The sequence below is a fragment of the Argentina anserina genome, chromosome 5 (assembly GCF_933775445.1).
Source record: "Argentina anserina chromosome 5, drPotAnse1.1, whole genome shotgun sequence".
In the NCBI taxonomy this organism is placed as follows: Eukaryota; Viridiplantae; Streptophyta; class Magnoliopsida; order Rosales; family Rosaceae; genus Argentina; species Argentina anserina.
Genome location: NC_065876.1, coordinates 1,909,025 through 1,936,543, shown reverse-complemented (window position 1 = coordinate 1,936,543; position 27,519 = coordinate 1,909,025). Strand labels below are relative to the sequence as shown.

At 38.6% G+C, this 27,519-nt stretch overlaps 4 protein-coding genes across 6 annotated transcripts; 1 reads left to right on the top strand and 3 right to left on the bottom strand.

Moving 5' to 3' along the window:
* Positions 1–7,821: 7,821 nt before the first annotated feature.
* LOC126795933 (flavin-containing monooxygenase FMO GS-OX-like 9) lies at positions 7,822–10,328 on the top strand. The gene is made up of 7 exons (XM_050522665.1): positions 7,822–8,442; positions 8,578–8,648; positions 8,754–8,915; positions 9,071–9,153; positions 9,380–9,515; positions 9,633–9,806; positions 10,010–10,328. The coding sequence occupies exons 1-7, from the start codon at positions 7,860–7,862 to the stop codon at positions 10,211–10,213; spliced, it is 1,413 nt and encodes a 470-aa protein (XP_050378622.1). The 5' UTR covers positions 7,822–7,859; the 3' UTR covers positions 10,214–10,328.
* A 171-nt stretch (positions 10,329–10,499) lies between these two features.
* LOC126795931 (uncharacterized) lies at positions 10,500–15,620 on the bottom strand. The gene is made up of 5 exons (XM_050522662.1): positions 15,555–15,620; positions 15,203–15,300; positions 14,063–14,235; positions 13,156–13,831; positions 10,500–13,004 (listed from the first exon to the last, which is right to left on the bottom strand). Exons 2-5 carry the CDS (start codon positions 15,216–15,218, stop codon positions 10,780–10,782), a joined length of 3,090 nt encoding a protein of 1,029 aa, XP_050378619.1. The 5' UTR covers positions 15,219–15,300; positions 15,555–15,620; the 3' UTR covers positions 10,500–10,779.
* A 4,712-nt stretch (positions 15,621–20,332) lies between these two features.
* LOC126794966 (uncharacterized) lies at positions 20,333–21,033 on the bottom strand. Its single transcript, XM_050521770.1, has 2 exons — positions 20,861–21,033; positions 20,333–20,766 (listed from the first exon to the last, which is right to left on the bottom strand). Exons 1-2 carry the CDS (start codon positions 20,996–20,998, stop codon positions 20,518–20,520), a joined length of 387 nt encoding a protein of 128 aa, XP_050377727.1. The 5' UTR covers positions 20,999–21,033; the 3' UTR covers positions 20,333–20,517.
* A 1,496-nt stretch (positions 21,034–22,529) lies between these two features.
* On the bottom strand, positions 22,530–26,357 carry LOC126793995 (probable LRR receptor-like serine/threonine-protein kinase At1g74360). 3 transcript variants are annotated; one of them, XM_050520638.1, is made up of 3 exons: positions 26,084–26,357; positions 24,182–25,863; positions 22,530–24,094 (listed from the first exon to the last, which is right to left on the bottom strand). In XM_050520638.1, the coding sequence occupies exons 2-3, from the start codon at positions 25,797–25,799 to the stop codon at positions 22,617–22,619; spliced, it is 3,096 nt and encodes a 1,031-aa protein (XP_050376595.1). In that variant the 5' UTR covers positions 25,800–25,863; positions 26,084–26,357; the 3' UTR covers positions 22,530–22,616. The 3 variants fall into 3 exon arrangements, with proteins under 3 accessions (XP_050376595.1, XP_050376594.1, XP_050376593.1); XM_050520637.1 differs by having other exon boundaries at positions 24,182–25,834; XM_050520636.1 differs by having other exon boundaries at positions 22,530–25,834.
* Positions 26,358–27,519: the final 1,162 nt, after the last annotated feature.

Sequence of the window (27,519 nt, the reverse complement as noted above, 5' to 3'; positions counted from 1 at the left end):
GGGCTACCTCCTCGAAGAGTGGTAGATTTCTGCATTGATGTAGTACCCGGTACAGCACCTGTGTCAAAGGCGCCATATAGAATGGGGCAGAATGCACTTAAGGAGCTGAAAGTGCAGATCGATGAGCTATTAGACCAAGGGTTCATTAGACCTAGTGTTTCACCTTGGGGAGCACCTGTTTTGTTCGTAAAGAAGAAAGATGGTTCTCTGCGGTTATGTGTGGACTACAGAGAGCTGAACAAGGTGACCATCAAGAATAGGTATCCCTTACCTAGGATTGATGACTTGTTCGATCAACTCAAAGGTGCTACGGTGTTCTCTAAGATTGATTTGAGATCCGGTTACCATCAGCTCAGAGTGAAGGAAGAAGATATATCGAAGACAGCCTTCAGGACCCGGTATGGACATTATGAGTTTGTCGTCATGCCATTTGGTCTAACGAATGCACCAGCTGTCTTCATGAGTTTGATGAACCAAGTATTTAGTCCATACTTGGATGAGTTCGTAGTGGTGTTTGTGGATGACATTCTGATATACTCCAAGACACAAGAAGAACATGTGGTACACCTGAGAACAGTGTTGCAGACCTTGAAGGAGGCGAGACTGTATGCCAAGCTAGAGAAGTGTGAGTTCTGGAAAGAAGAAGTCAAATTCCTTGGTCATGTTGTCTCAAAAGATGGAGTACTAGTGGACCCGGCAAAGGTAGAGGCAGTGAAGAATTGGAGTCGTCCAAAGAACCCTACAGAGATACGTAGTTTCCTCGGATTGGCAGGTTACTACAGGAGGTTTATCGAGAGGTTTTCTAGTATTGCATCTTCATTGACCAAGTTGACCAAGAAAGATACTCCGTTCGTGTGGACGGATGCATGTGAGGAAGCATTCAGCAAACTAAAGACTAAACTGACCACAGCTCAAGTGTTGACAATTCCTTCTAGTGGTGGTGGCTATGTCATTTACAGTGATGCTTCGCTCCAAGGTTTGGGTTGTGTGTTGATGCAGCATGGAGGAGTTGTTGCTTATGGCTCGAGACAATTGAAGATTCATGAGAGGAATTATCCGACACACGACTTAGAGCTTGCGGCAGTTGTATTTGCCCTGAAGATTTGGAGACATTACTTGTATGGTGAGAAATTTCAACTCTTTTCAGATCATAAGAGTTTGAAGTACTTGTTCTCACAGAAGGAGCTGAATATGAGGCAGAGGAGATGGATGGAACTCCTCAAGGACTATGACTTCACATTAGAGTACCACCCGGGGAAGGCAAATGTGGTGGCTGATGCCTTGAGCAGAAAACCGAGAGGCGTGGTAGCTTCACTTATGGTCCAGGAATGGTTCATGCTAGAAGCTGCATCAGAGTTTGATTTGGTACCATCGGGAGGAGAACCGAGGGTCTTTCTTGGTAGTGTCACAGTGCAACCCACATTGATCACGAGGATCATACAGGGTCAGGCGCAGGATAGACTCTCACGAGCTAAGTTGGCGGATCTTGTAGTTGATACGCTTGATGGGTGTCCTTCTGAGTGGAGAGTTGGACCCGATGGAGGGTTGAGGTTTGGGGCAAGATTGTGTGTCCCAGATTGTGGTGATCTCCGGGAAGAGGTTCTTCGTACGGCACATCGTTCACGCTATACCGTCCATCCAGGGAACACCAAGATGTACAAGGACCTATGCAGACAATTCTGGTGGAACGGTATGAAGAAAGATGTAGTAGAGTTTGTATCGAAGTGCCTTACATGTCAGCAAGTGAAAGCAGAACATCAACGACCAGCTGGCATGTTGAAACAACTGACTATTCCTCTTTGGAAGTGGGAGCAGATATCTATGGATTTTGTGACCGGGTTGCCTAGATCGAAGAAGGGTCACGATGCCATATGGGTGATTGTCGATCGATTGACGAAGTCGGCTCATTTTCTCCCAGTGTCGATGAAGTACTCAGTGGATGTGCTTGGGAAACTATATGTGGATGAGGTAGTGAGACTTCATGGTGCTCCAGTTTCTATTGTTTCCGATAGAGATGCACGTTTCACTTCGAAGTTCTGGGGTGGTTTGCAGAAGGCGATGGGCACTACCTTGGATATGAGTACAGCTTTTCACCCTCAGACGGATGGACAGACAGAGATGGTGAATCAGGTGATGGAAGACATGTTGAGAGCATGTGTGTTGGATTTCAAGGGTAGCTGGGAAGATCATTTGAGATTGATTGAGTTTGCCTACAACAACAGCTACCACTCTAGCATCGGTATGGCACCTTATGAGGCACTTTATGGTAGACCCTGTCGATCTCCGATCTGTTGGGCCGAAGTTGGTGATGAGGCACTGATGGGTCCAGAGGTGGTTCAGGAAACCACGGAGAAGATCTCGATCATTCGAGATAGAATCCGGACCGCTCAGAGTAGACAGAAGAGCTATGCAGACTTGAAGAGGAGACATGAGGAATTTGAGGTCGGTGATCATGTGTTCTTGAAAGTTTCACCTATGAGAGGTGTAGTGAGATTCGGCAAGAAAGGAAAGTTGGCACCGAGGTACGTTGGGCCCTTTGAGATACTTGAGAAGGTGGGCGAACTAGCTTATCGACTAGCCTTGCCTACTAGTATGTCGGGTGTTCACAATGTCTTCCACATTTCCATGTTGAGGAAGTATGTACCAGATGAGTCACATGTGATTGATCATAGCACCATTGAGGTGAAGGAAAATGCTACATTTGTTGTCGAACCGGTTCGTATTTTGGATAGATCCACAAAGAAGCTTCGGAGGAAAGACGTGGAGCTAGTCAAGGTATTGTGGAGTCACCATGACGAGGGTGATGCATCTTGGGAGCTAGAGTCAGACATGATGACTAGATATCCACAGTTGTTTGTTGAGTGAGTTTGAATTTCGGGACGAAATTCCTTTAAGGGGGGGGTAGAATGTAATAACCCGATTTTTCGGGACGAGTCATTATACTTTTCCTAAGTTTTAAGTTTTCGAAAATTTTAAAGTGTGTTCGTTTCTTTTATAAACGTCGGAAATCGACAACGAAAACGTAATCGGAACGTTTAATTCGAAAAACGTTACGTTTCCGAAAGTATTTATCGACTTTTATTTCCGTCGCTCGGTTGCGAAAACTTTCTTCACGAAAGTTGTAGAGCTCGTCGATACGAGTTCGGGAGTATGTGACATGTTCGAATCGGACGTCGGAGGTAAAAGTTATTAACGTCGGAAGTTAGTTTCCGATTTTTGAAACGAGTATAAATAGAAACTTTTCAGATTAGGGTTTCCATTATTGGAAACCCTTCTCTCTCTCCTTCTCCCCGCCGCTCTCTCCCTTTCTCTCTTCTCTCTTCTCTCTTCCCCCTTCCCTCTCTCGGCTTCCTTCCTCTCCCTCTCGACCCCGAGCACTCTCCCTCTCTCGGTTCTCTCCTTCTCTTTCTCCTTCTCCCCGAGTCTCACCCTCTCGCCGATTCTCTCCTCCCATCTCCCTCTCGACCCGAGCTCCCTCCTTCTCTCTCTCCCTTCCGACAGACCTCTCCCCGATCTTCGCCACACACGGCCTCATCTCCGCTCGCATCGACCACGCCGGTCTCCCTAACATCACCAACGAAGAAATCGAAGCCTCCACGGTTTTAACTAGGTATGAATTGATGGATTTGATGTTTGTGTGTGTTGTTTGATGATTTGGGAGTGATTGGGAGATTAGGGATTCGAATTGGAGAGATTGGGGGAGAAATCGGCAGTGAAGGAGGGTGGGAGATACCGCCGCCTAGAGGCGGCGCGTGAGGAGAATAGGGGTGGCCTAGGGGTAGGCGGAGGCCGTAGGAAGATAGAGGAGGAGGAGGGGGAGGGTTTAGGCAGGGCGGTGGCATCACACGCGCCTTGGTTGGCGACGGCGCGTGGGCCCCACGCGTGGCCCGCCGGAGGTGGCGCGTGTGCCACACGCGCCGCCACGTGCGGCGGTGGGAACAGTTTTGACAGAAGGGTATTTTGGTAATTTACTGTGTACGGTAAATGTAAATGTAATTTTTATTTACTACGGTAAATGTAATTAAATTTTACCTTCGGTAAATGTAATTATAAATTACTTTCAGTAAATGTAAAAAGTAATTTGTAAAAGGGTAATTTAGTAAATTTTATTTACTGAGTTTGTATTTACATTTAAATCGTACGTATACGTACAGAAATACGTATTAATATTTATACGTACATAAATACGTATTAATATTTATACGTACAGAAATACGTATATAGTATTTATACGTACAGAAATACGTATATAGTATTTATACGTATAGAAATACGTATTAATATTTATACGTACAGAAATACGCATATAGTATTTATACGTACAGCAATACGTATATAAATCGTATATTTGTACAGTAACCATGAATAGTAACAGTGAACAGTAACACTGAACAGTAATTTCGTAAAACCGAAAATTGCTGAACAGTAACCGATTATTACTGTTTCGGCATTTAAAGGTTACGAAACGATTCTAAATTCTTTTCTTATCTTTTCAAGGTGATCGTTAAATCGAGGAAAGAAATTATCATCGGGAATTGTGGAATTACGCTCGAGTCATTAAGGTGAGTAAAATCTCACTGAATTACAAATCTACCCTCGTGGTGATTCAACATTTTTGCAAGTGTGTTTATCAAATGAATTACAACATGTATATAATTTAGTGGACTACATATATACAGTATAATGGTAATAAGTACATATATATATATATAGTTCATTAAATTACGTACTGTTATTAATTCATTAAAAATAGTCATTTCGATGACAGAAGTTTGTGAATTGAGCATGTGTGGTGAAATATGACATGTATAAGATATAGTGGACTATATATATATATTGTATAAATGGTAAATAAGTACGAATATATATAGTTTGCCATATATTATACTGTTATGATTTTATTGAGATTATATTGAGCATGTGAAATGAATTGTACAATATGATGTGAGATTATTGTACGTGATTTTAACATTGAGATTGTTAAAATGTGAATTGTCTTCGGACCTGATTTTTTGGTACAATATGATGTGAGATTATTGTACGTGTTTGGCAAGTCGAAACCTAGCCTTTGGCCGGGCGAAAGTTACGATACAGTTAGAGCTCTAGTCTGTCTGCCTTAGTACTGCATGTGAGGTAACGGGTAGTTATCTGCTCATGGGTACTCAGTTATTTTGGATGTTAGGTAGCGGGTGGCTATCCAATATCAGCGGTGTATTACGAGAGGGGTAACAGATGTGTACCAGCGTTCTTGGTACCCGTATTATAAATGCATTGGGTAACCAGAAGGGTTACTTAATTTCCTCATGAGTGTTTTATTTCATATTTCTTTGGGTCAACCAGATGGGCTGACTATTGACTCATGAGGGCATTTATATTTGTTGTTTTGTGATCTTTCGTATATATTGATATGCGAACTGTATTGTGATTTTACTCATACGAGCTATAAGCTTACCGGGTTTGTGTTTACAATCCCGGTGCACCAATTCGATGGTGTAGGGGATAATTCTGCAGGTGCTGATTAGTGAGGTTGAGTGACAACTACAGAGGCTCGAAGTCGTTCGTATCCTACTTGTGGTGAGGTTTTAGCGTGGATTTGTGTGTGAGAAGTTGTGTAATTTCATTTGTGAGTGATTTGTGAGGATTATTAAATTTCCATTTTATGTATGGATTATAATTTGGGTTGTAATAATTGGTTGTCTGAGTTGTGTTGAGAACTCGGAATTGATCCGCTGTTACACTTTAATGATTTCGATTTATTTGAGATTATTTTGTGTTTAACGACTTTAGAATTTGAGTTTTTAAGCTCGAAATTTTAGGGTCGTTACAATCCAAGCCATCTCCAAGCATGAAACTTTGCATCTTCGTCCCGAGGTACTCACAGTCGCACCGAAAGAAACGAAACCTCTAAACTATTTTCTCATACTTACTCACAATGTTGGACCAATTCATTCCAGTCCCATTGGTTTTAACCACGAGTTTGTTACATGCATGTGTGATGTTAGTGACTTTTTATTGCTCATATGCAGATAGTCCCTTTTCTTGTCCAAATGGTAATTCAATAAAAAAAAACACAAAAGCCACCGAAGAAACAAGCCAAGCTACAACCAAAAAAAAAACACAGCAAGTAACAACAAAATAAGAAAACTACTAACAAGAAGACAGAAATGTTCTGTTTGTGGATGGAACTTGGGCAGTTGCGGATACTATCATCTACTGCACACGGTAAAGTTCCACTCCAAAAACTAATTTGTACTCTTTAGAAGACATCATTATAGAAACTCATTTATTGATTAAATAGCAAGCTATCAGTGCCCTAAACTAACCCTGACATGAAGAAGTACCACAGTAGTAACTTCTAATTGTTCCAAAGTGGGTTGTGATCGACTTGTTGGGTTACTTATGTGCAGGTACTCTTACACATTCCCATTTCTTGACACCAAAGGAATAGTGGCTATGGATGATGACAGAGTGGGTCCTTTGTATGAGCACACCTTCCCTCCCTCACTTGCTCCTTCTTTATCTTTTATTGGCATTCCTAGACAGGTAACAATTAGACAACTCCCAACAATCCAATTGGTCCCAACATTTACCGTGCAAGCTTTACATAAATACCAATCGTATCAATATTGCTAGCTCGCTAGGATATAATCCAAATGAATGATGATGAATAATTTACATGTACGTACTTGCAGACTTAAAATGCACATTAATTGGTATATAATAGATTTACCCAAATTGTATGTAATCTTCTTTTCCAACGGGTTTCTTACTCGACTGGGTTAAGATTTACTTACTAATTACAGGGAGTAAAAAGTGAGATCGAAGGAAAGGAAATCAAAGAGGAACTGTCTGTACCCGACATGATGACCACAATTGATCGAAAAATTTCGTTTGAGAGTCAAATGAGGAAAATGTGTTGAACAAATTAACATGTATATTGTTTCATGCATGATTGATCATGTTCCCCTAGCTTCAAGAAGAGGGCATCCTTTTGCTGTTGGGACTTGAGGAGGCTACTATATATTGGCGATCCGTGATTTTCTGATGAATCATAAATCGCAAGACACCAGATAATTAATATTATCGTGCAGAAAAAGGCATTGATTCATTATATCATGTCACTCATGTGTGTCTGTTTCCAAACTTACAATACCGTATTCATCGCTGACATCATTATGAACAAAAAAATATACATACATTATTGGAAGGAAAATACTTGAGCAATCTTCAACAACAAAATACAAGGGGCAAATTATCAATGCAATATCTATTATATATATATATGATCTAATTAATAACACGCAACCAACCTATTGTCTATCAACAATCATGTTGTTGGATTCTTTCAGTCACCTTCTTGATTTTTCAAGTACAGTTACAAGCATGATCGATCTCAAGCCACTTGAGCACTTGAGCACTTGAGCCTCATCTCTAGTTATAAGAAGAATTAATATTTATAAGTTCTGATACTAAAGCATGATTAGTTGGTGATATTAATTAATATATAGTCGTCACGTACTCGACATATATGTGTTCCTATATAAGCAATTGCTGCCTGCTTTGGTAGTATACACTAATTATCAACTAGCTAGGTGGGTAGGCATCCAAAAATGAAACAGTTTATGATCGAGGTGGTTATACATTATAAAAGATCCAATTCGATCACCAATTTACATTTTCGAGTAATTATTCATATATAGGAAAAGAACGTAGTTTTATTCTTTTTAAAGAGATATCCCAATGCTGCTTGCGTAAACGAAGACCTTCCTTATAAAAGCCCTCGTCACCAACACCAAAATGTCTCACATCCCCACCAAATCAAACTCCACACAACCAAAGGGAAACCCATTGACACAAAAATGGTGTCTGAGAGGCACCAATACAAAAGTGTGTGTGTAATTGGGGCTGGACCCTCAGGTCTTGTTGCTGCAAGAGAGCTGAGGAAAGAAGGTCACAGAGTGGTGGTGTTGGAACAAAACCATGATGTCGGAGGTCAATGGCTGTATGACCCAAATGTGGAGGGAGAAGACCCCTTGGGAAGGAACACTACTAGTCCTACAACTAGTACTGATTCTCAGCATCTGAAAGTCCATAGTAGTCTCTATACCTCTTTAAGGCTCACATCTCCTCGAGAGATTATGGGTTTCACTGATTTTCCATTTTCAGTTCAAAAGGGTAGAGACATAAGAAGGTTTCCTGGGCATAGGGAACTTCTTTTGTATCTTCAAGACTTCTGTGACCGGTTTGGGTTGAGGGATTTGATTAGGTTCAACACTAGGGTGGCTTATGTGGGTATGCTGAATCATGTAACGGGATGTCAAGATTTGAAATGGCTTGTGAAGAGTGTGGAGAAGAAGACCCAGCTTGTGATGGAGGATGTGTTTGATTCTGTGGTCGTTGCCACTGGCCATTACTCTCAGCCAAGATTGCCTTCCATTAATGGTACGTAATATACCTGTGAATTTCTTTATTATGCAACATTTCTAGTTACATTATATGTTTACTTACATCTATCTGAATTATTCTGTTGTTAATCTCACCTTTTCCTTTTCATAAATTACTTTTGATCGTGTTCAGGAATGGATTCATGGAAGAGGAAGCAAATTCACAGTCACATTTACAGGGATCCCAAGCCTTTCTGTAATGAGGTAACGGGCATATATGTATTTCATATACTGTACATTGTTAATTGATCCATTACTTCTTTCAAGTTCATGCTTTTGACGTTCAATATTATTTCTATATTATTTAAGGTTGTAGTTGTGGTTGGAACTTCACTAAGTGGTCAAGACATATCAGTGGAGCTAGTAGAAGTGGCAAAGGCAGTATATCTCAGCGCAAGATCCTTGAACAATATCTCTGAGGGCTTATCCAAGGTCATCTCCAAGCATAAAACTTTGCATCTTCGTCCACAGGTACTAGTAATCACATTGAACGAAATGAAACCTCCATACTATTTTCTCATATTTCCTCGCAATGGTGTGCTAAGACAGTACATTTAAATTTAACCTTAATTTTGTTATATGCATGACTGATGTTTTTGATTTTTTACTGCACAATTCATATGCAGATAGAGTCCCTTCAAGAAGATGGAAAGGTTCTGTTTGTGGATGGTTCTTGGGTAATTGCCGACACTATCATCTACTGCACCGGGTATAGTTCAATTCCAAAATCTACTTTGTACACTTTAGAACACAGTTTAGAAGACACCATTATTATAATGCAAGCTATCAATGCCCTAAACTGTATAAACTTGACCTTGACTAGGAGATTTTCTGTGGACCCTGAGTCACTGACATGGAGAACTCCCAGTGTAGTAACAGAGTAACTTATAATTGTTCCAAAGTGGGTTGTGAGTTGTGTGTGTACTTATGTGCAGGTATTCATACACATTCCCATTTCTTGACACCAAAGGAATAGTAGCTATTGATGATGACAGAGTGGGTCCTTTGTATGAGCACACCTTCCCTCCCTCACTGGCTCCTTCTTTATCTTTTATTGGCATTCCTAGACAGGTAACAAATTGACAGATCCCAACATTCTTCACTGATTTGTTTTCTTCTTTCAAATTGGTCCCAAGTCCCAACATATGCATAGATATAGCTTTCATGTTCATCATCTGTTCCATCCAGATCATAGGGTTCCCTTTCTTTGAGTCACAAGCAAAATGGATAGCTCAACTGCTCTCTGGGAAAATACCATTGCCATCAAGGGAGGAAATGATGCAGTCCATTAAGGATTTCTACCACTCAAGGGATGCTGCTGGCATCCCAAAATACCGTACTCATGATATTGCTGATTTTGAGGTAAAATTGTATGTTACCTCTGGTAATAAACTGTTTGTACTACATTTACAGACTTTTTATTATTATCATCATTTACAATACCAGTGATTGGCATAGGTTGGATTCTAAGCTATCTATCTATATAGTAGGCATATATATATATATATATATATATATATATATATATATTTTAAAGCGGCCTAAATCTTTTTCTTGTTTTGCAGTATTGTGACAAATATGGAGATCATGTTGGATTCCCACATTTAGAGGAATGGAGGAAAGAGCTTTGCCTTTCTGCCTTAAGAAATTCAATGACCAGCTTAGAAACATATAGAGATTCGTGGGATGACCATGACTTGCTTCAAGAGGCTTTCCAAAGTCCCCATTTCACCCAACAAGAACAAGGGGCTCAAGATTTTTCTCTTTAAGTCTCTAAATTATTCTTGGTTGTTTGATAAATACATGTTTTTTGTTTTTTTTGGTTTTTTGAAAAATGCATGTATTTGTTATTGTGTTGTAACTTGAGAGAACTGATTAAATAAACAGCAAGGACACAAGAAAATAGCGTCTGAACATTTGTTTTTGTAAGAATTATATCCGTTTTTTTTAACGGGATTTCGAACCCAGCCTAGCTAAAAAGCTTAGCCCCACGCCCGATTATATCCAGTTTTCACTCTACTGGGAGTGACAAAAATTTTAATTTTAACTTTTTTTATATATAGATTGGAGACAAAGAACTCTCATAGTCCTACCATGTACATCACTTTGCCAAAAAAAACACTACATGAATATATCATTCTGCAAATGAGGGACTCTCATGCATGCATGCTCTGTTATGGTTTCCTTTATATGAGTTCTATCCACCCAAGCCTATATACCCACCCACATGTATGAACTCTGAAGGTTGGGAGGACATGTACAAAAACCAACCAAATGATTCACACAAAGCTCACTAAAGAGCAGCAAAAACAGTCTCTGTCATTCATTAGGCCCTCTATACCTTGCAACCCGGATTTCTCTGCCCTCTACGCCGCCTAGATACCTCTCCCCAATTAATTAGGCCCCTCTTATCACTTTCCAATTGCCGTTTGATACCGATGTGATTCAATGGTTGTGCGGCAGTTTTCTCTGTTACAGTGGAAGCAGACATGGTGCACCTTCTCTTCCCCCTTGACAACCCAAATCTAGCTGCATGTCTTACTGATCTAGTTTCGGAGCAATCAGCAGAAGCCCCAATTAGTGTTCCTATGACCTGAAGATCCTCAGTCACCTGACACCTTGACAAAGAAGCAAGGCCCGGGAGGATTTCATTTTGGAAGTCCTTCCTCTGTTGCCTTCCTTTTCTTGGCCGACCCCTTTTTGGCTGACTTTGTGATGAAGCTGTCACAATCACTTCCTCTTTGTAGTCAATACTTCTATAGCAGCAGCACTCTTCCACCTTTGTCTCTGGTAGCTTCAAAGTCATTGCCTCAAAATAGTCCATTCCATCAGGTAGAACTTCCTGATGATCACCATTTCCCACCTTGTTTTCTAGACTGCCTAAAACTGAAGACGCTAAACCAGCAAACCACTTTAAGGAATTAGATGAAGTTTCAGTTAGCCTGCATGTGGTTCTTTCTGAACAAGTATAACACACAAATGATGAAATGGAAACCAAACATTCTGCAGCAGTCCTGAACAGTTCCTCTTCCGTATGCACTTCCTGTCCTGAAAATAGAACAGGTGTCACAGTTTGTTTTTCAGTAGAGTCCAGTGGCTGAGTATAGTCTTTGGTTTCCAGATCTTCCTGTTCTGACAATGACAAAGGCGTCTCAATTTGAGTTTCATTAGAGTCCATAGGCTGAGAACAATCTTTGTGCTCCAGATCATCTAGTCCTGATGGAAGAGATGTCTCAATTTGATGTTCATCATCTACAACTGAAGGTGGAGAAGACTCCTTGATTTCTGGAGCTTCCTGTCCTGACATTGGATCAGGTGTGTCAACTTGATTTCCATCAGATGAGATGCCTCTTGGTGGCGAGCGCTCCTTGTTTTCTGGACTAGCAGGTACCTCCAAAAGACTCTCTGTCGAAGGAGATGATATTGCTGAAAACTCATCTTCATTTATCGATGCGTTCAGATCAAAGTGAACTCCAAAACCAACATCAATTATGGATGAGTTCAGGTCAATGTGAACTCCAAAGCCTCCATCTTTCTTAAATTTACTCTTTTCTACATGTTCACCAGCAGTTAGTTCTACTTCTTTGATGTGCACTGAGTCATAAGGCACATTTAAATCAAGTAGCACAGCTCCTTTGTTCTTGACATCTCGAACTGAGTTCTGATGGCAATTGGAGCTCGAGACATGATAATAGTGATCACCAGAAATGTTAGGTGTCTCACAAGTAGGAGATCCTTGTATCCGTTCACTCAATAAGTCATTTACCTCTGCCTGATAAGAATCTTCACATCCATTATCAGTTTTCCCATAATAAAGATGTGGTCTGTAACTTTCAAGCTTTTCTGTTCCAATTGTTTGAAAACTCTGCGAAACCACATCCAAAGAACAGCTAGGAGGCATGAAATTCAAGTCTATATCCTTTTGAGCATCAACATTTGCAGAATCCTGCGCGTATCTGGTCATTCCATGAAGTTCAGGCACTAAACTGTCATTAACTCTGATCAGATTATCAGAACTGATGGATGGTGGCTGAGCCCCTGGTTTGTTGATGTCGAAATCAAAGCCATTGCTAAAGCAACTGTTAGAGACCGTGCCGTCTTGTTTTGTACTAGAACTCAGATGCTTCTTTAATAATAACCTTTCTTCCTCAACTGCAGGCCTAACTGTTGATGATTTACAGTTATTACTGAGTGGTACAGAGGTGTCAGGACATGGGAGTGCTTGAATTACAATTGGGGGGCATGCAAAGCCATGTATGGGTTTTCTTAAACCAGCAAGGCATGAGGACTCAGAATTATCCACGTAGTCATGAGGAATATGCTGAGCTGATGATGTGCACATCAAAGCTCCACTTGGTGCAGATTGATGATCACCGTTAGAACCAGAATTTTTTTCGAAGTCCTGAACACCAATCATTGCACTCAACGAATTTTGGTAATTGTGAAGAAAGGATGACGGTTCCTGTTGCTTGAGCTTCTTTATTAATGAGTTAGATGACGAGGACGAGTTATCAGCATAAAATCCTCGAGGCAAAGAATAGAAGCTGCTTTGAAATTTCCCTGAAAAGATGAGTGCTTACCGATAAGACTACAAGTTATTAAAGCTATGCATACAGATTATAAGTGACATGACATACAAACTGACTCTGAGGCATATTATTTATTATAAATGCCACTCTTATATTAAAATGAGGAAACTTGAAATGCTCACCAGCATTGTAATTATACGACGACAAACACTCCTGTTTGTTTTCTGTGCCTTGCAGTAGAATTCTTGAGTACTTTTTGATAGCAGTGGGCCCTTCAAAACTATCGGATGCAGGAGCTGCTTCTTTCTCTGGCTTATACACATAATTTAAGTCAAGTAAACCTTTGTCTAATGATGCGGCACTTGAGGCATAATTGGAAACAGAGTTGGATCCTCTAGTTGCATCACCATTGCACACAACCTTGGGAATTTTCTTAGAAGGATAACTTGATACCTCAGCTGCTTCAGAAACCTTTCCATCTTCTATCAATTCCTCTTCTTCACTATCAATGTATATAATATCAGCTGGAAGTTGAAGGTCCGAGTTCTTCTGAGATCTCTTGCATTTGGATTTCAGAAATCCTCGGTCTCCTGAATGACCTTCACTTTGAACAGGATACGAGCATGCCTGTATGTTCCTCTTTTGAACAAAACATGAAGGTGTATTTTCAGCTCCTATAATAGATACTTGACTGCATGCAGGGATGTCCAATGTCTTTTGAGCATAGACAGCAGAGGTTTGAGACAAAGTAGTCTGCCTTAAAGCCTTGGTGCCCAGATTATGTTTATCCAACTCATTTCTTGTCATACCGTCCATTAGTTCTCTTTGTCTTCCATATAGCCGATGGAGGTCCAGAATCTGGATGTTACAAGATATAAAAATAAATTTTAAAAAAAATCTAAGAGAACTGAAACTAAGCCCAAAACAGAAAACAGAACACTCAAGTGTAGGTTCATGTGAGCGATGCTTTTAGGGAATGACAAAATTATCTATAGATCATGACTCAATATTCGCAGTAACTCCAATTAATATCTGAATGAAACTAAAAATGCAGTATATTCTTTCTATGAACAGTCACAATAGTAATACCTGCTCTTTAAATATCATTTCTTGATTGAGCATTGTCTGCTTGAACACCTCCTTGTAAGAAGTTATATTATGTTTCCTCCCACTGCCATTACCACTTGAATTATGATTCATTTTGGGAATATGTACTGGGGTAAAGCTGTTGCTTGGAATATGAGCTTCCAATTCCATCAAGCCTGCATGTATTAAAACACAAGTTTACTTAACAATTCAACAACATTGAATCACAGTTCCACAAAAAAAAAACATATGCAACATCCACAAACGTCGGAACGTTTTCATATTGTATGGAAATATCAAGCAACTATTTCACTATGTTTGACGGCCAATAGAAACATCTCCTAACATCATGCCGGTGAGCAGATAGAATCCACTTGTAAGATGCACTCTCAATGCTACAAGCTTTCTGGTGCAGATACTGAATGGCCAAGGCTTATCTCCTACTATTGATTGTTCATTAACAGTTCCAATATATCTAGCACGCAAATTTGAGAGTAAACCAAAAGCCACAAACATCCTCCAGTAGTGCTGAAAAAGAAAATCCAAATTGCCGAAAGCATCAACCAATATCGAGATCAAGCCAGACTGCTAATCTACTCATTTTTCACAAATTAGTGGCCTAAATATGTAGTTCCTCAAGATCAAACAAAACATGATTCTGACAACATGGTCTTCATTTTGAGCATAGTACATCCCCCCATGAAGAATCCCTTTGCTTTACCCTCAAAAAGTGCAAGGATGGTGTCAAGGCCACAATAAACAACATATGATAAAAATTCAAGGGGAATCCAGAATCCAGACTCAGAACACAAGAACAAATATAAAAAATAAAAAATCAGCATCATCAGACCAAAACCCAAACAAGGAAGTGAGAACACTGAAGAAGAACATAAATCACATCTAGAAAAATGTGGTCATAAAATTCCATACTAAGAACAAACAAAGCTTCACAGACCCAACAATGAAACCATCAAAAACTGAAAACCGCACATTCATAAATGTTCATTCACAAACCAAATAGAGAAGGAAAAGTGAGAGCAGATAAAGAAGAAAAAGAGTACGCTACTTTTCTTCTAAAACCAAACCCATCAAAGACACCAGCTTTCAACCGCCAAAATAAATCAAAAGTTCAAAACACGTTACCTGAATTCTGATACATGACTCCTCCTCCTCCAAAACCCAGTAAGCTTGATCATTCACTCATTCCCTATATCCCACAACTCATACAAGCTAGCTTTGCTCTGCATCCAAAAACAAAGAACAACCCAGATAACCAAAACCCATGAATCAGAAAATCAGAACAACACAGTAAAACCAACACAGCTCAAGCATCAAACTCAAAGCCAGCATTTTGGGAAGCAAATATAATAAAAGATGGAAGCTTTGGGATCCAAATGAGCCATTTTGGTCAAGGAATATTTAGAGAGAGAAAGAGTACCCAGAAATCCAGAAATGAAATACACATGAGAAAGAGAGACATGAGAGTTGTCCTTACCCATTGTTTTGTGTTTGTTTTTGGAGCTTTTGAGAGCAAGTGGGCACTGTCTTATGAGGCCTCTAGATTCTCTCAGCCATTTCTATAAATAAATATCAAGCCATTTTCTGATATTATTGGGGGAAATCAGACAGTACCCACCACCCAGTAGTAGTATGCAAACCTGGATTTTACTGACAGTAGTACCACTAGTACTGGACTACTAGCTCCATGTATATGTATATTCTTTAATATAAAGAACATAAAAAATTGCAATTATCTGCTTACATTCACCTAATCCATGGAGAGATAGAAGAACACAAGCTAGATCCCCAAAATGAAGTAAACTATAATCTTGGCTGTTTTGTTTTGCTGGATGAACGTGTACTTAGGAAATGTAAGGTGTGAAGAAGACGAGATTAATTTTGCAAGAACACTTAAAACAGTTACGTGCGTTACTTGGTTAACATGCATATCATTAAAACCTGAGTTCTTCTACTTTTGGTTTTTGAAGAAAGAAATATGGCTTGTTTTCGAAAAGACAAAATTGATTAATTTCTCATTCAGTGAACTAAACGAGACCTGAACAGTAATAAAGTCAATGTCATTTACTGTTTTCGGATAAGAATTTTATGTTGAAAATGACCGTTATAACCTATTTAAATTTCAAAAATTGAGATCAACTGGAACATGTGAACAACCATCATACTATAGGTCATTATTCCTCTTAATCAAACCGGCATATATTGTGTTCATATACTATTGCCAACCAAATCTAGGTACACTATAAGTAATCTATAATTTGGTTAAATCTACTTGCAAATCAAATGTGTTGAGTTTCTTTTTCATACTTGTTTTTACGAAAGTTCTTTGTCATTCCTTATTGAGCTAATCATTCATTAATATGTTCCTAAAGACGTGACACATTTAAACAGCGTTCTAATCAAGTTCTTAATCATGGTTGTTAGTACATCCTAAATGCTGAAGACTCAATACTAAAGCCAACTAACAAGACTAAGACCCAAGATTATAACTTGTTAATCTAATGATTTAGTTGCAGGGCTTGCATCACACCTATCATGTCACTGCTAAACAGAAAAGCAAAGAAATGATGAACATTAGAGTAAGAAAAAAAATGAGGGAAAAAAACTAATAGATATAGCGGAAGAGCAAGACAATTAGATAAATAAAAGAACACAAAAACTTCCCTCAAAAGCTTCTATTTGAAAAGGACATTGGAAAAGCTTATTAGAAACTTTAGTTTATATGATCAAAGTCAAGAAATGTAGAATAGGTTCAACTTGGATCCTAAGAAACCCTTAATTAAATTTATTTTCATTTTCCTTTTCCTTTTTTAAGAGATAAGGATAATCCATGTGATAAGACTCATAAGAGTTGTGCATTGATATGTTGGGCCTTTTAGGCCATCTACAGTGGTAGTGTCAAATGACACCTGGAGACAGTAATGGTAACAAAAGACACGGTAGCCCAACTCCAAAGGAGTAGTTAATTCATACATGGCGCCACATGACTTTGACTAACGAACTCATACTATCAAATTTGACAGGGCTGGGAGAAATGTCAAATTCTTCTCGCTCTCTCTGATTTCTTTATCTCTCTCTTTTCATCTCAGTTTAAAGCTTCATAAAAGTATCCATTATCTTAGATTTTGAAATGAATCATCCTAGTTTGATTTTGTATGGGTCAGCTTAATTAGGAATGGGTATGCCTCAGTATAAATAAGCAAGCATCAATTAGTGATGAGGAGTCCAATCTTAGATATAATTTTCCAAAAGCGTCTTCTCTGGAGTGAGAGTTGGGTTGCTGAATTTGATATTAATTGATGTTTATTTGCATCCGTAAGTTCGTCCTTTCATCACTCCTTTGATGTTTTACTTTTTAAGAAATGTTTTGGGCCTTATGAGCATCACCAAGATCAAGTTTTGATATGTTTGATTTTGCCACAGTTTGTTTATAGGCCAATTTGCAAAAAAAAAAAAAAACAGCAGCTTTAGGCAAGCTGGAAGTTCATGTACTCCATTTTTAATTGTGATTTGTTGTTGAAAGTAATAGAAGTCGAATCACTAGAGAGTTTGGTTCATATATGCATTTCTTATTGGTTTTTAATTAACAAAATGTGATAAGATTTCTCATATATCAGCAAAAACTTGAACACCAGAAGAATTAGAATTGATACATCAGCTGATAAATACTGGTAAATACTCGAATAATATTCAAATTTTAACAATTCTATTGGAGCTTACATTTGTCAAAATTTGCACTAGTTATTTTTGACATGTCACATATCAAATTCAAAATTTGATAAAATCAAAAAACATCTCCATTGGAAATACTCTTACAATAAAAAAAGGCAAAAAGATGGTCCCTATAAGTATGATTAAAGAATGAATAGTCTTTGTGAATATGTAAAAGCTTAAGGGTTTTATTTGCAAATATTAGACAATTAAGGGGTAGAAAAAAGAATTATCAGTACAAGGTTGTGCGTAATACGGCGAAAAATTCTGCGGTGGGCACCAGTCATCCAATCCCCGATGTCGATTTGTACAGAAAGTCTCTGTCCTTCCAATTTTCTATTCCTTTTAGATCAAAATTACTTATGTGCCATTGAAATGTTGGACCGTGCGTCTCGCTTTCACGGGCCACATTTTATTTACTTCTTTTGGGCTTCTTTTATTAATCTAGCAAGTTGTTATGGTAACTTTTAGTAATTCATATAATTACTAAGCTCTTTGTCATGTGATATTGGTTAAAGAATTTTTTTTTTTTGCATCAGGACCTAAATCATGGTGGCAAAATCAATGTAGTACACAAACTAAAAAAAACTATAAATGTGATACCCAAATTCATATTTCACTAGCAATGTGACGTTTAAGACCATTTTTCGTCATGTTGGTCATGTGTCACTCACGTGCCTTTAAAAAAAGTAAATACTGAAATTACTTTAACAAAAAGTTTTAGCAACAGTTTACAAACTCTTGTAACACGGTCAAAATAGTACACATACTTGGAAAATTACCAGTGTAGTACTTTAACTCATAATTCTTTATAAACATGTCATCGGAAACCATTTTCCTCATGGTGTTGTCTCATCCTCAAATCTTCCATTTTCCGTCAAGACTAGTTTGCGTCAATCTTAAGTTCGAGCTATTATCAGAGAGACGGTCTAACGCTGACTTCTCTCGCTCTTCAAGTAGTATGTGATCATCACCAACAACGAGGTCGAACAACAACAGAGTTTGGTGGTAGCAAAGGCGGTGTTGTTGGCGATAAGTGAGGCATACGTGAAAAAGATAATGGAGAAGATTGAGGCAAGCAAAGAAGATGAAAATGTAGAGCGTCGATGTCGGTTTCCAGACGAAGGTATTAATCACCACTGCCATTGATTCAAGTTATGATTTATAATCAAAATTGGAGCTTCTAAAATCTTTCTCTCAAGGATTGAGAGTCACGATTTGACTTCGAATCTCAAAATTAGAAAAGAATAAAGATTTTTGAGATGTGAAAAAACCTTATTTCAATTGACATTAATATCATTTTAGTAATTATTTTTTCTAGGAATACGAGAACGACATGTGAAAAATATATATTTTGTAATAGATAATGGTCTTTAGCATTATATTGATAGAGAATTGTGAGTTTGGATATTACTTTGACATTATCACAAAAGTTTGAGAATTGATGTTAGAATTTTTTGTTAAAATAATTTTAGTATTTAAAGGCACGTGAACGACACATGACCAAAATAACGACGTCATGATGAAAAATAATCTCATATGTCACGTTGATAGTGAAATATGAGTTTGTGTGCCACATTAATAATTTTATGAGTATGAGTACTACATTGACATTGCCACTATAATTTAGAACTTGATGCAGAATGGCTATCTTTCTTTAGTTTTGACGTTCTTCCAAGAAAAGATACATGGTCGCACAGATGTTTGTTGAACAATATTTACCGAACATGCGGTAATTTACTACGATAAATAGCTAGCTGACGTGGTATGGATGATTGATAAACTGGAAATTATCAGTCAAATTGATTCCGATTATGACAAACTATTAGTTTGTTCACTTGTTGATATGATAGGTCAATAATTGATGTGATTGTGATGCTTGTGACATGGTCCTGAAGTCATGATTCTCATTCTTGGTAGAAAAGGTAGAGCCACAGATTTTATTGGGCTATGTTCTAAAATGGCTTAAGTGCAGTAAGTAGTAACAGCATTTGATAGTAGACATTAGATAATGGGCTTTCAATATCCCCCAGATTCGTGTACCTTTTTATCCTAAAATCATTTCCCTGAAGTTCACATTTCCCCTGGTGCGCCAAACAAATGATAATCGTCTAATGTTCATATGCAAATTTTGTACCTGATGCTTTGACGAATTCAGGTCATAAATATATAGATGGTGTTACTTGGACTAATACGATTCGTATAATGAGTATTCTCATGCTATTATATTTGACATTGTAAATTCTGTTTGCTCTAAACATCTATAGATTCCTTTAGTAATCTATTTCATTTCATAAGTCATAATGAAAAAGAATAAGGAATATTTAACCACTCAAGATCTTTGCTTAGAATCTCTTTTGAAGTGGTTCACACTTCACAACATGGTAGACACACCTTGTGGCAAACATACTACCAGGGAATCATGGGTCACATTAAGCTACCCTGATAACCACTAATGATGGTTGGACTGTTAGCCCTACATGACCAATTGATAATATGGCATGAGCATCAAGTCCCTACCTTGTTTTATTGTTCATTCTATGCTTCAAAGCAATGGCCTAGTTTCTAGTTACCAGATAACACTAAAACATACTCCAGCTTATTCTCATTTCTCAAACAAGAAGCACATTACATAGATTTTCCAAATAAAGATTCAAAATACACAGAATTGAAAAGGTAATCTGGTTCTTGAAAGCTAGCTAGTTGGTTATTACATGAAAAATGGCTAGCTAATTTGTTGAAGCTTCAGCTGGTGTTTGGTTAGGAATTGGGTACTTCCTAGCATTTTTGACAATCTTACTGAGTGCTGCTTGTCCAAGATCAAGGCCGCAAACATCGGCAAGCTGGATCAAATAGAGCAGCACATCAGAGATCTCCTCTCCTAAATGCTCTTTGTCATCAGAGCTCCAGTTTGGTAGTCCTCTTGCAACTTCACCCTTCCACTGGAAAATCTCCGACAGCTCTCCAACCTCTGCAACCTGCAGATCGATAATAGTATATAATATATAAACATATATAAAATATATTGAGGCTTGAATTGAATGATCGATCTGAGTTTTTTTAACTACTTACTAGTGCGAGAAGGAGATTTCTAGGACTGTGGTATTGTTCCCAACCCCTAACTTGAGCAAACTCAGCAAGCCTGTCTCGCAGTTCTTGAAGTGAAACATCTTTGTTTTCATCTCTTGGAAACTCAAAAGAGCTCTCCATGATCTCTATGTTCTACTCCTAGCTCTCTTTCCTACACTTTGCCTCATGGACAGCCAAATATAAAGGCAGAATATATTCATTCAAAAATTTTATTTAATTCTTTTTGAAACTAAAAAGCTAGTGAAGGGGAACTTGATGGTACACTCAAAACCGTAATCATTTCAGGTATGACAAAGATGTCCAAATCCTATCATTCATGACTTGAAGTCATTTGATTTATATCCAGCTGCAAATATTTTTAATAGGAATGTTGCATCTGGAGGTGCAAAAACTTAAGTAGGCATTTTAGGCTCTAGCTCATTTATAGTCTCATCTATACCTCCACAGTCCACATAATCTAGTCTCAAATCCTTAGGAATCCGGCTTTGTTCCTTAAAAATTTTGGATTTATCCTCCCACGATAGCACTGATGGTGAATTTTGCATGCTATCTTGGAATTCGAGAATCTCTTACAAGATTTTGTTTCTCTAGATGAACAATTGAACATCATTGCCTTAGTTTGCTTCTGTGAACCCGGAAATTACAACTCAGACTGGATAAACATGAAACAAAGCATTCCTGTTCCTAATCCTTTTTAACTCTTAGTGAAGCTAGCTAGGACCTACTGTGTGGGGAACAAAACGTGTAAAAAGAAAAATTGTTTTGCTTGCATATGCTTTAAGCTTGAGCTGTATTTAGAACTTACTTTATATCCTGTTCTGATCTCATAGTGCAGAAGGGAAAAAGAAAGCTTAAAATCACAACTTAGGTAGTTAATTGGTGCCTCCTAGAGCAAATGCTGGTACGCGTAAAAGCTCGAGCAGAAGTTAATGAAAAAGAGTTATATATATATGTGCGTGTGTGTTTATACACAGTAAATGTAACTAAATATAGAATTACTCACATCCAATTTGCATTATTGATTATTGTTGGCATCACACTCATACCAAAAGGGTGTCGGCCATTTCAGAATCGTCGTCTGTAGATTCAATATGTACCAACTGCCAAGGTATGAGCTCCGAGTCCCCACAATACAAAATTGGTTTTCACTTTTCAATCAAAGTAGAATTGAATTAGAACAAAATTGCGTGTCGACCTCAAGTTTTGGATTATTAAATGATTGAATTCAAGAATGTTCAGTTTCCTGCTGTTTACTTTTAGTAAATAGACATGAGGATAGTTTCTTGCTTCCCTGTACTTCAAATAAGTAGCAAAACATTGTGATGTATAGTTCTTTCTTCAAATCTTAAGATGTTAAACTGAACATTTTTCTTTCATCACTCCTGTAGGAATTTTCAAGTTGGGAAATCTCCAAGAATCCAACTAACTAGCTATTCCCTTTGTATTCTCTTCACATTATCAGATTAGGCCGGAAATTCGAGTTAAGGAACAATTGTGTTCTGCACTGCAAAACAAAATGAGGCATTCAATTTCCAGAACCTGCGGCTTTGTTGGGACTGAAAGCCCAGTGTTCTTAGGACTAAGAGTTCAGGCCAACAGCACTGTTCAAGTCATACGGAGCTAATGTGCAAAACTGAGTTGATCCTTTAACATAATGAATTCTATGCAATTAAATATAAACTATAAAGAAATTTTAGCATTATAAATGGATATGGACATAGCCTAGGCTAAAAAATTATCAAAATGAGGGAGGAGAACCATAACTAAAATCCCCTTGGATATTGGCTATCTTTATCAGCACTGCTAGAACTTCCTTCATGTTTGGTCTAGACTGCGGTGCCTCAGCTGTGCACTTTATGCCAACCCTTAGTAACTCACACATCTCTTCAGCCCCATCAACCAGTCCAGACCCCATAAGCATAACCGGCATCACAGAACGATTGAATCCTAGCCGTCCGTTTCCCATCACCCTTCTGGCCCATTCCACCAGGCACTCCTCTCCTCCATCCACTGCTCTCCTTCCGGTTGCCAATTCCATTGCTAGGACTCCATAACTGTACACGTCTCCTTTTGTTGTGGCTTGCCATGTCTGTCCATATTCTGGTGCAACATAACCAACAGTCCCAGCCACCATTGTGCTTACATGACTATCCCCTGCATCAACAATTCTAGCCAGCCCAAAATCTGTCACTCTTGCCTTTCCATCCTTATCTAGCAGCACATTGCTAGCCTTCACATCACGGTGCACGATAGCAGGGAAGCACTCGTGATGTAGAAACACCAAGGCTCTAGCCACATCCACTGCAACATCAATACGCCTGCGCCATCTTAGTCTTACTTTGTCACATATAATATCCTCCAAACTCCCACCTTCCATGAACTCATAGACTAGTATTTTCTCTGAACCATCATGACACCAACCATGAAGTTGCACAAGATTTGGGTGAGGCCATCCAAACCCATTTCCAGTAAGAACTTCCATCTCAGCTCGGAATTCCCTTTCGCCTTCAAGTCCTTCTCTTTGAAGCTTCTTCACTGCTACTTCTCTACCATCAGGCAACACTCCTTGGTACACTGTTCCAAACCCTCCTCTCCCTATGATCCTCCCTTCTGAAAAGTTTCCTGTGGCCTTCAAAATGTCGGTATGTGTGAAAGCTGTTTTGTCCAGTCGAATGACCTTGACAGTATCTGATAACCAAGGTGATGAAGAGTTTGAGCTTGATGCAAAATCATGCCGGTATCTACGGTGTGACAGCAGATACCCTTGTGGCTCGTCTGCTGGGCTCTTCATATGTAAGAACATAATAAGTGAAAAGACTCCACATATCAAGAAGGTCAGTACTAGCAAAAACACCAAATAAGCAGCAATCTTTGCAGGCTTTCTTGAAAAACTAGTTGCTTTGTTTCTTGAGTGATCTGTGGAGTTGGTGAGAAACTCCGGTAGAACAAGTAGAGGATTACCAAGGTAAGACTCCTTTTCAAATGTTGCCAACTGCCCACTTGAAGGAATAACACCAGAAATGAGTGGATTGTATGAGATATTGAACTTGCTTAGATCATTCACGCTGTTTAAGCTTACAGGAAATGTACCAGAAAAGTTATTGTAGGACAAATCAAGATTCTGCATACACTTAATGTTCCCAATTTCCATTGGAATTTCGCCTGAGAAACTGTTCCTAGTGAGGTTAAACACTACTAGTGGAATTTGTCCTATCCCTGCAGGGAGTTCTCCAGTTAATTGATTGAAACCCAAATTCATCATACTAAATTTTTTCATCTCACCAATCTCTGGAGGGACCTGACCTGATAGTTGGTTGCCACTTAGTTGTACATAACCTGAGATTTGGAAGGTCCTTACTGCAGAACCAGCAACACATATGGGGAAAAGGCCATTTCCTTTAAGTAGCCGATCCCATATGCTTCGACAACTCTTTCTGGTGAGGATTGTGTACACAAAACTAAATGGAGGGTAGTCTGCTGGAATCCATCTCTTCATTGCTAAGCACTCCCCGGATCCAGCTACGATTTGATCCTTGATCTTATTGTTTGATTCAAATGTTGAACCAGCATTTGTCCCTATGTTCTTCAACTCATATGGGATTGTTCCATTGAGCTTGTTGTTGGAAAGGTTCAGCCACAACAAGCTAGTACAATTCCCTAACTCCCTAGGAATTGGACCTGTTAGAGAATTATCAGCAAGCATCAACCACAAGAGAGAGCTCAACTTTCCTATGGTGGCGGGGATGGACCCGGTTAGGCTGTTGAAAGAAAGGTCTAATGCTTGGAGCTGTGACAAATTCCCATACTCTGGTGGAATAGTTCCACTGAATTGATTGTAGGCAAGGAATAAGTACTTCAAACTTGGCATTTCAGCAATTTCAAGTGGTAAAGAACCTGTAAAATTGTTGTGACTCAGATCTAAACGAGTAACCTTAGGTAGCTTGAGAATTCCAGATGTATATATACCACCTATGTATGAATTTGAGTGCAGCACAAGAAACTTCACCTGTGTAAATCTCCCAAAAATCTCCTGTATATCTCCACCAAAATTATTCCTGCTCAAATCCAAGAACACCAAGTTGCTCAAATTCAAAAGGGCTTCCGGAATCACTCTAGAGAAACTGTTATTTCCCAAAAACAAAGTCTCCAGACTCCGAATGCTTCCAATCTCAGATGGAATTAGCCCTGTAAATTCGTTCCCCCAGAGATTCAACGTAAGCAAATTCCGGCAATTTGAAATCTCCTTTGGAACTTCACCAGAAAAATTGTTCACTGACAGGTCCAAACTCACCAAGCTACAACTGCCATTGAAGATAGAAGGCGAAATAGTCCCACTGAGATAATTCTCAGACGCCGAAAACTCCCTAAGCCTTGCGAATCCAACCCACACATCGCCACTAAAATTGTTTGAGCTCAAATCCAAGTACTGCAAATTATAGCACTCTTCAAAGTACTGGTCAATCCTACCGGTAAAGTTGTTGGAAGACACATTTGCCACCACCAAGCTCTTGCAAATTTCAGGGAAGCTAATCTTCATATCCCCATAAAACCTATTCACAGACAAATCAAGAACCTCCAGTTGACTCAACCCCTGCAATCTCAGCTCACCTTCTAGAATGTTATGTGACAAATTCAATTTCTTGAGGCTCTGGCATTGACTCAAGTCGTCCGGGATAGCTCCACCGAGAGTGTTCTCGGACAGGTCCAGCTCCGAAAGATGTGTCAGGGCCGAGAAGTTTCCGAAAACTTCACCGGATATTTTGCTGTCGGATAGATAGATTCCGGTAACTCTGCTCTCGCTGTTGCATTTAATTCTAGGCCAAGTACAGGGGTTAATGTTTTGATTCCATTCTGAGTATCTGCCTTGGTTTACTTTGTTATGTTCTTGAAGAAAAGCTTTAAGACTCAGCAAAACTTCCATGTCTGTGTCTACAGAATCTCCCGCTACAACTTCAGCTGTGAATCAATCATAACAGTTGCAGACTCTGTATCAGATAATAATCAAAATTCAAAAATCAAAAGAAGAAAAAAAACCAACAAAATCAACCTCGAAAAACACAACTGTTAGATTCTCTGACAATGCCCCAGGAGTGTTTAAACTTAATTCTCAATCTATCTCGGGAAATGATCCAACTGGGTCGAATTAAGAACTTGAAAACAATAAAACCCAGATAAATATTTCAACCTTAAAACATGAACACGTACCTGTGATCACGATGATGAGTGAGAAAATGGATGAACACAACAGAACAGAGCGCCATGAATTAGTTTTCGAGTTCGAGTACATGATTTTTCTGGGGTCTCCACTAGGATTGAGAAGCTAAACAAATTGAAAGAATGATGAATTTGATTGTACGTGGGTGCCTAAAGATTAAGAATTTACAAGTTGATGAAATGAGAAAGTTTGAAACTTGGAAGTTTGAATATGTTTGTGGAATGTCGTTGAAGAAACATAGAGCGCCTGCATATACAGACTTGGATCAACGTCCTTCTCAATTTTGCTGCTTCTATTACAATTACACTTTAAAATATATATATGTGAATTTTTTATTAATCTATTGATTACTGGTTAAAAATTATCATATACTGATGTCTGAAAGCTCTTGTTGGTTTAGATAGTTGTAGGAGTTTGAGCCGCAGAAGTTGACCGGTTCGCTTAAACCGGCTGTGGAATTCGACTCGGAACAGAATAGAGAGCCCTTCTGACTGCGTGTATATGCGTTTCACGTTGGTTTGTGTGGACTTGGATTTTATAAATGACATGGTCGTCTCTTTCTTTGCATTATAATTAAACAGAATCATATTATGCTCCAAATGACATTTGGTGGAACTTGAACTAATGGCGTGTTGCTTTATTTCAATCTATATAAGGAAGTTTACAAGCAAATAGGGCTAGGGAATAGCATCTTCCATGAGTCAAAAGGGCACTAATGGTTTTGGAGAATTGGTTGCAAAATGTTTGAGATCTCACAAAAGAAAGTTTAAATTGTTTGTTTTTTCCCTGAATAGAGTGAACTCGGTGAAGTGGAATGTCTCTATGCAATTGAAAAAGTTGAGATGGACCCGCTTTCCTTTGTACTTCCTAGAACATAATTGTTAAGTAAAGAGTTCGAGAGAAAAAATTTATGGGTAGACTAGTGAGATGGTGACTATATATATTTTCTCACAATGTGTATATGAAAATATAGAATGAATTACGCATATAACTCGAGAGATTATTACATACGAGGACATACCAAAAATTATTCACATCGTTTTAAGTAAGACAAAGCTTGGAGTGCAAGGTAACTTCATTATCACATTGACATAGTATGGTTAATTTGTGTCGTGGTGGCTCACCTAATAACAAACTACAAAGAGATACTGACAATGTTGGAAGAGATTATTTAATGTATGAACCTGGAAAACTTAGAATGATTACACTCTTGCAATCCACCAATTAATTCCTGGAATTTCTCCTCATGGCGCATAGTGAGAATAATTGAAATGACATTCAATTATCATCGTCTATATTAAATCGATGACGGACGCTATACAAGAGTTCTCTGTAAGAAGAACTTGGTTGGCGCAATCGCAAAATTCATGTATTCTTATGAACTTATTTTGGAGAGAAGATTAGGAAAAGGTAGATGGGCCTGTTG

What these genes read in the sequence shown, in the direction of transcription:
- LOC126795933 (XM_050522665.1), top strand. Translation starts at nt 7,860, where the DNA reads ATGGTGTCTGAGAGGCACCAATACAAAAGTGTGTGTGTAATTGGGGCT. An exon ending in AAGATTGCCTTCCATTAATG is followed by an intron (nt 8,443 to 8,577) that starts GTACGTAATATA and finishes GATCGTGTTCAG; the next exon opens with GAATGGATTCATGGAAGAGG. An exon ending in ACTATCATCTACTGCACCGG is followed by an intron (nt 9,154 to 9,379) that starts GTATAGTTCAAT and finishes ACTTATGTGCAG; the next exon opens with GTATTCATACACATTCCCAT.
- LOC126795931 (XM_050522662.1), bottom strand. An exon ending in AAATGATATTTAAAGAGCAG is followed by an intron (nt 13,832 to 14,062) that starts GTATTACTATTG and finishes TGTAACATCCAG; the next exon opens with ATTCTGGACCTCCATCGGCT. An exon ending in GTCGTATAATTACAATGCTG is followed by an intron (nt 13,005 to 13,155) that starts GTGAGCATTTCA and finishes TCATCTTTTCAG; the next exon opens with GGAAATTTCAAAGCAGCTTC.
- LOC126794966 (XM_050521770.1), bottom strand. Translation starts at nt 20,998, where the DNA reads ATGGAGAGCTCTTTTGAGTTTCCAAGAGATGAAAACAAAGATGTTTCA. An exon ending in GAAATCTCCTTCTCGCACTA is followed by an intron (nt 20,767 to 20,860) that starts GTAAGTAGTTAA and finishes ATCGATCTGCAG; the next exon opens with GTTGCAGAGGTTGGAGAGCT.
- LOC126793995 (XM_050520636.1), bottom strand. Translation starts at nt 26,165, where the DNA reads ATGTACTCGAACTCGAAAACTAATTCATGGCGCTCTGTTCTGTTGTGT. An exon ending in ACTCATCATCGTGATCACAG is followed by an intron (nt 25,835 to 26,083) that starts GTACGTGTTCAT and finishes ATTGATTCACAG; the next exon opens with CTGAAGTTGTAGCGGGAGAT.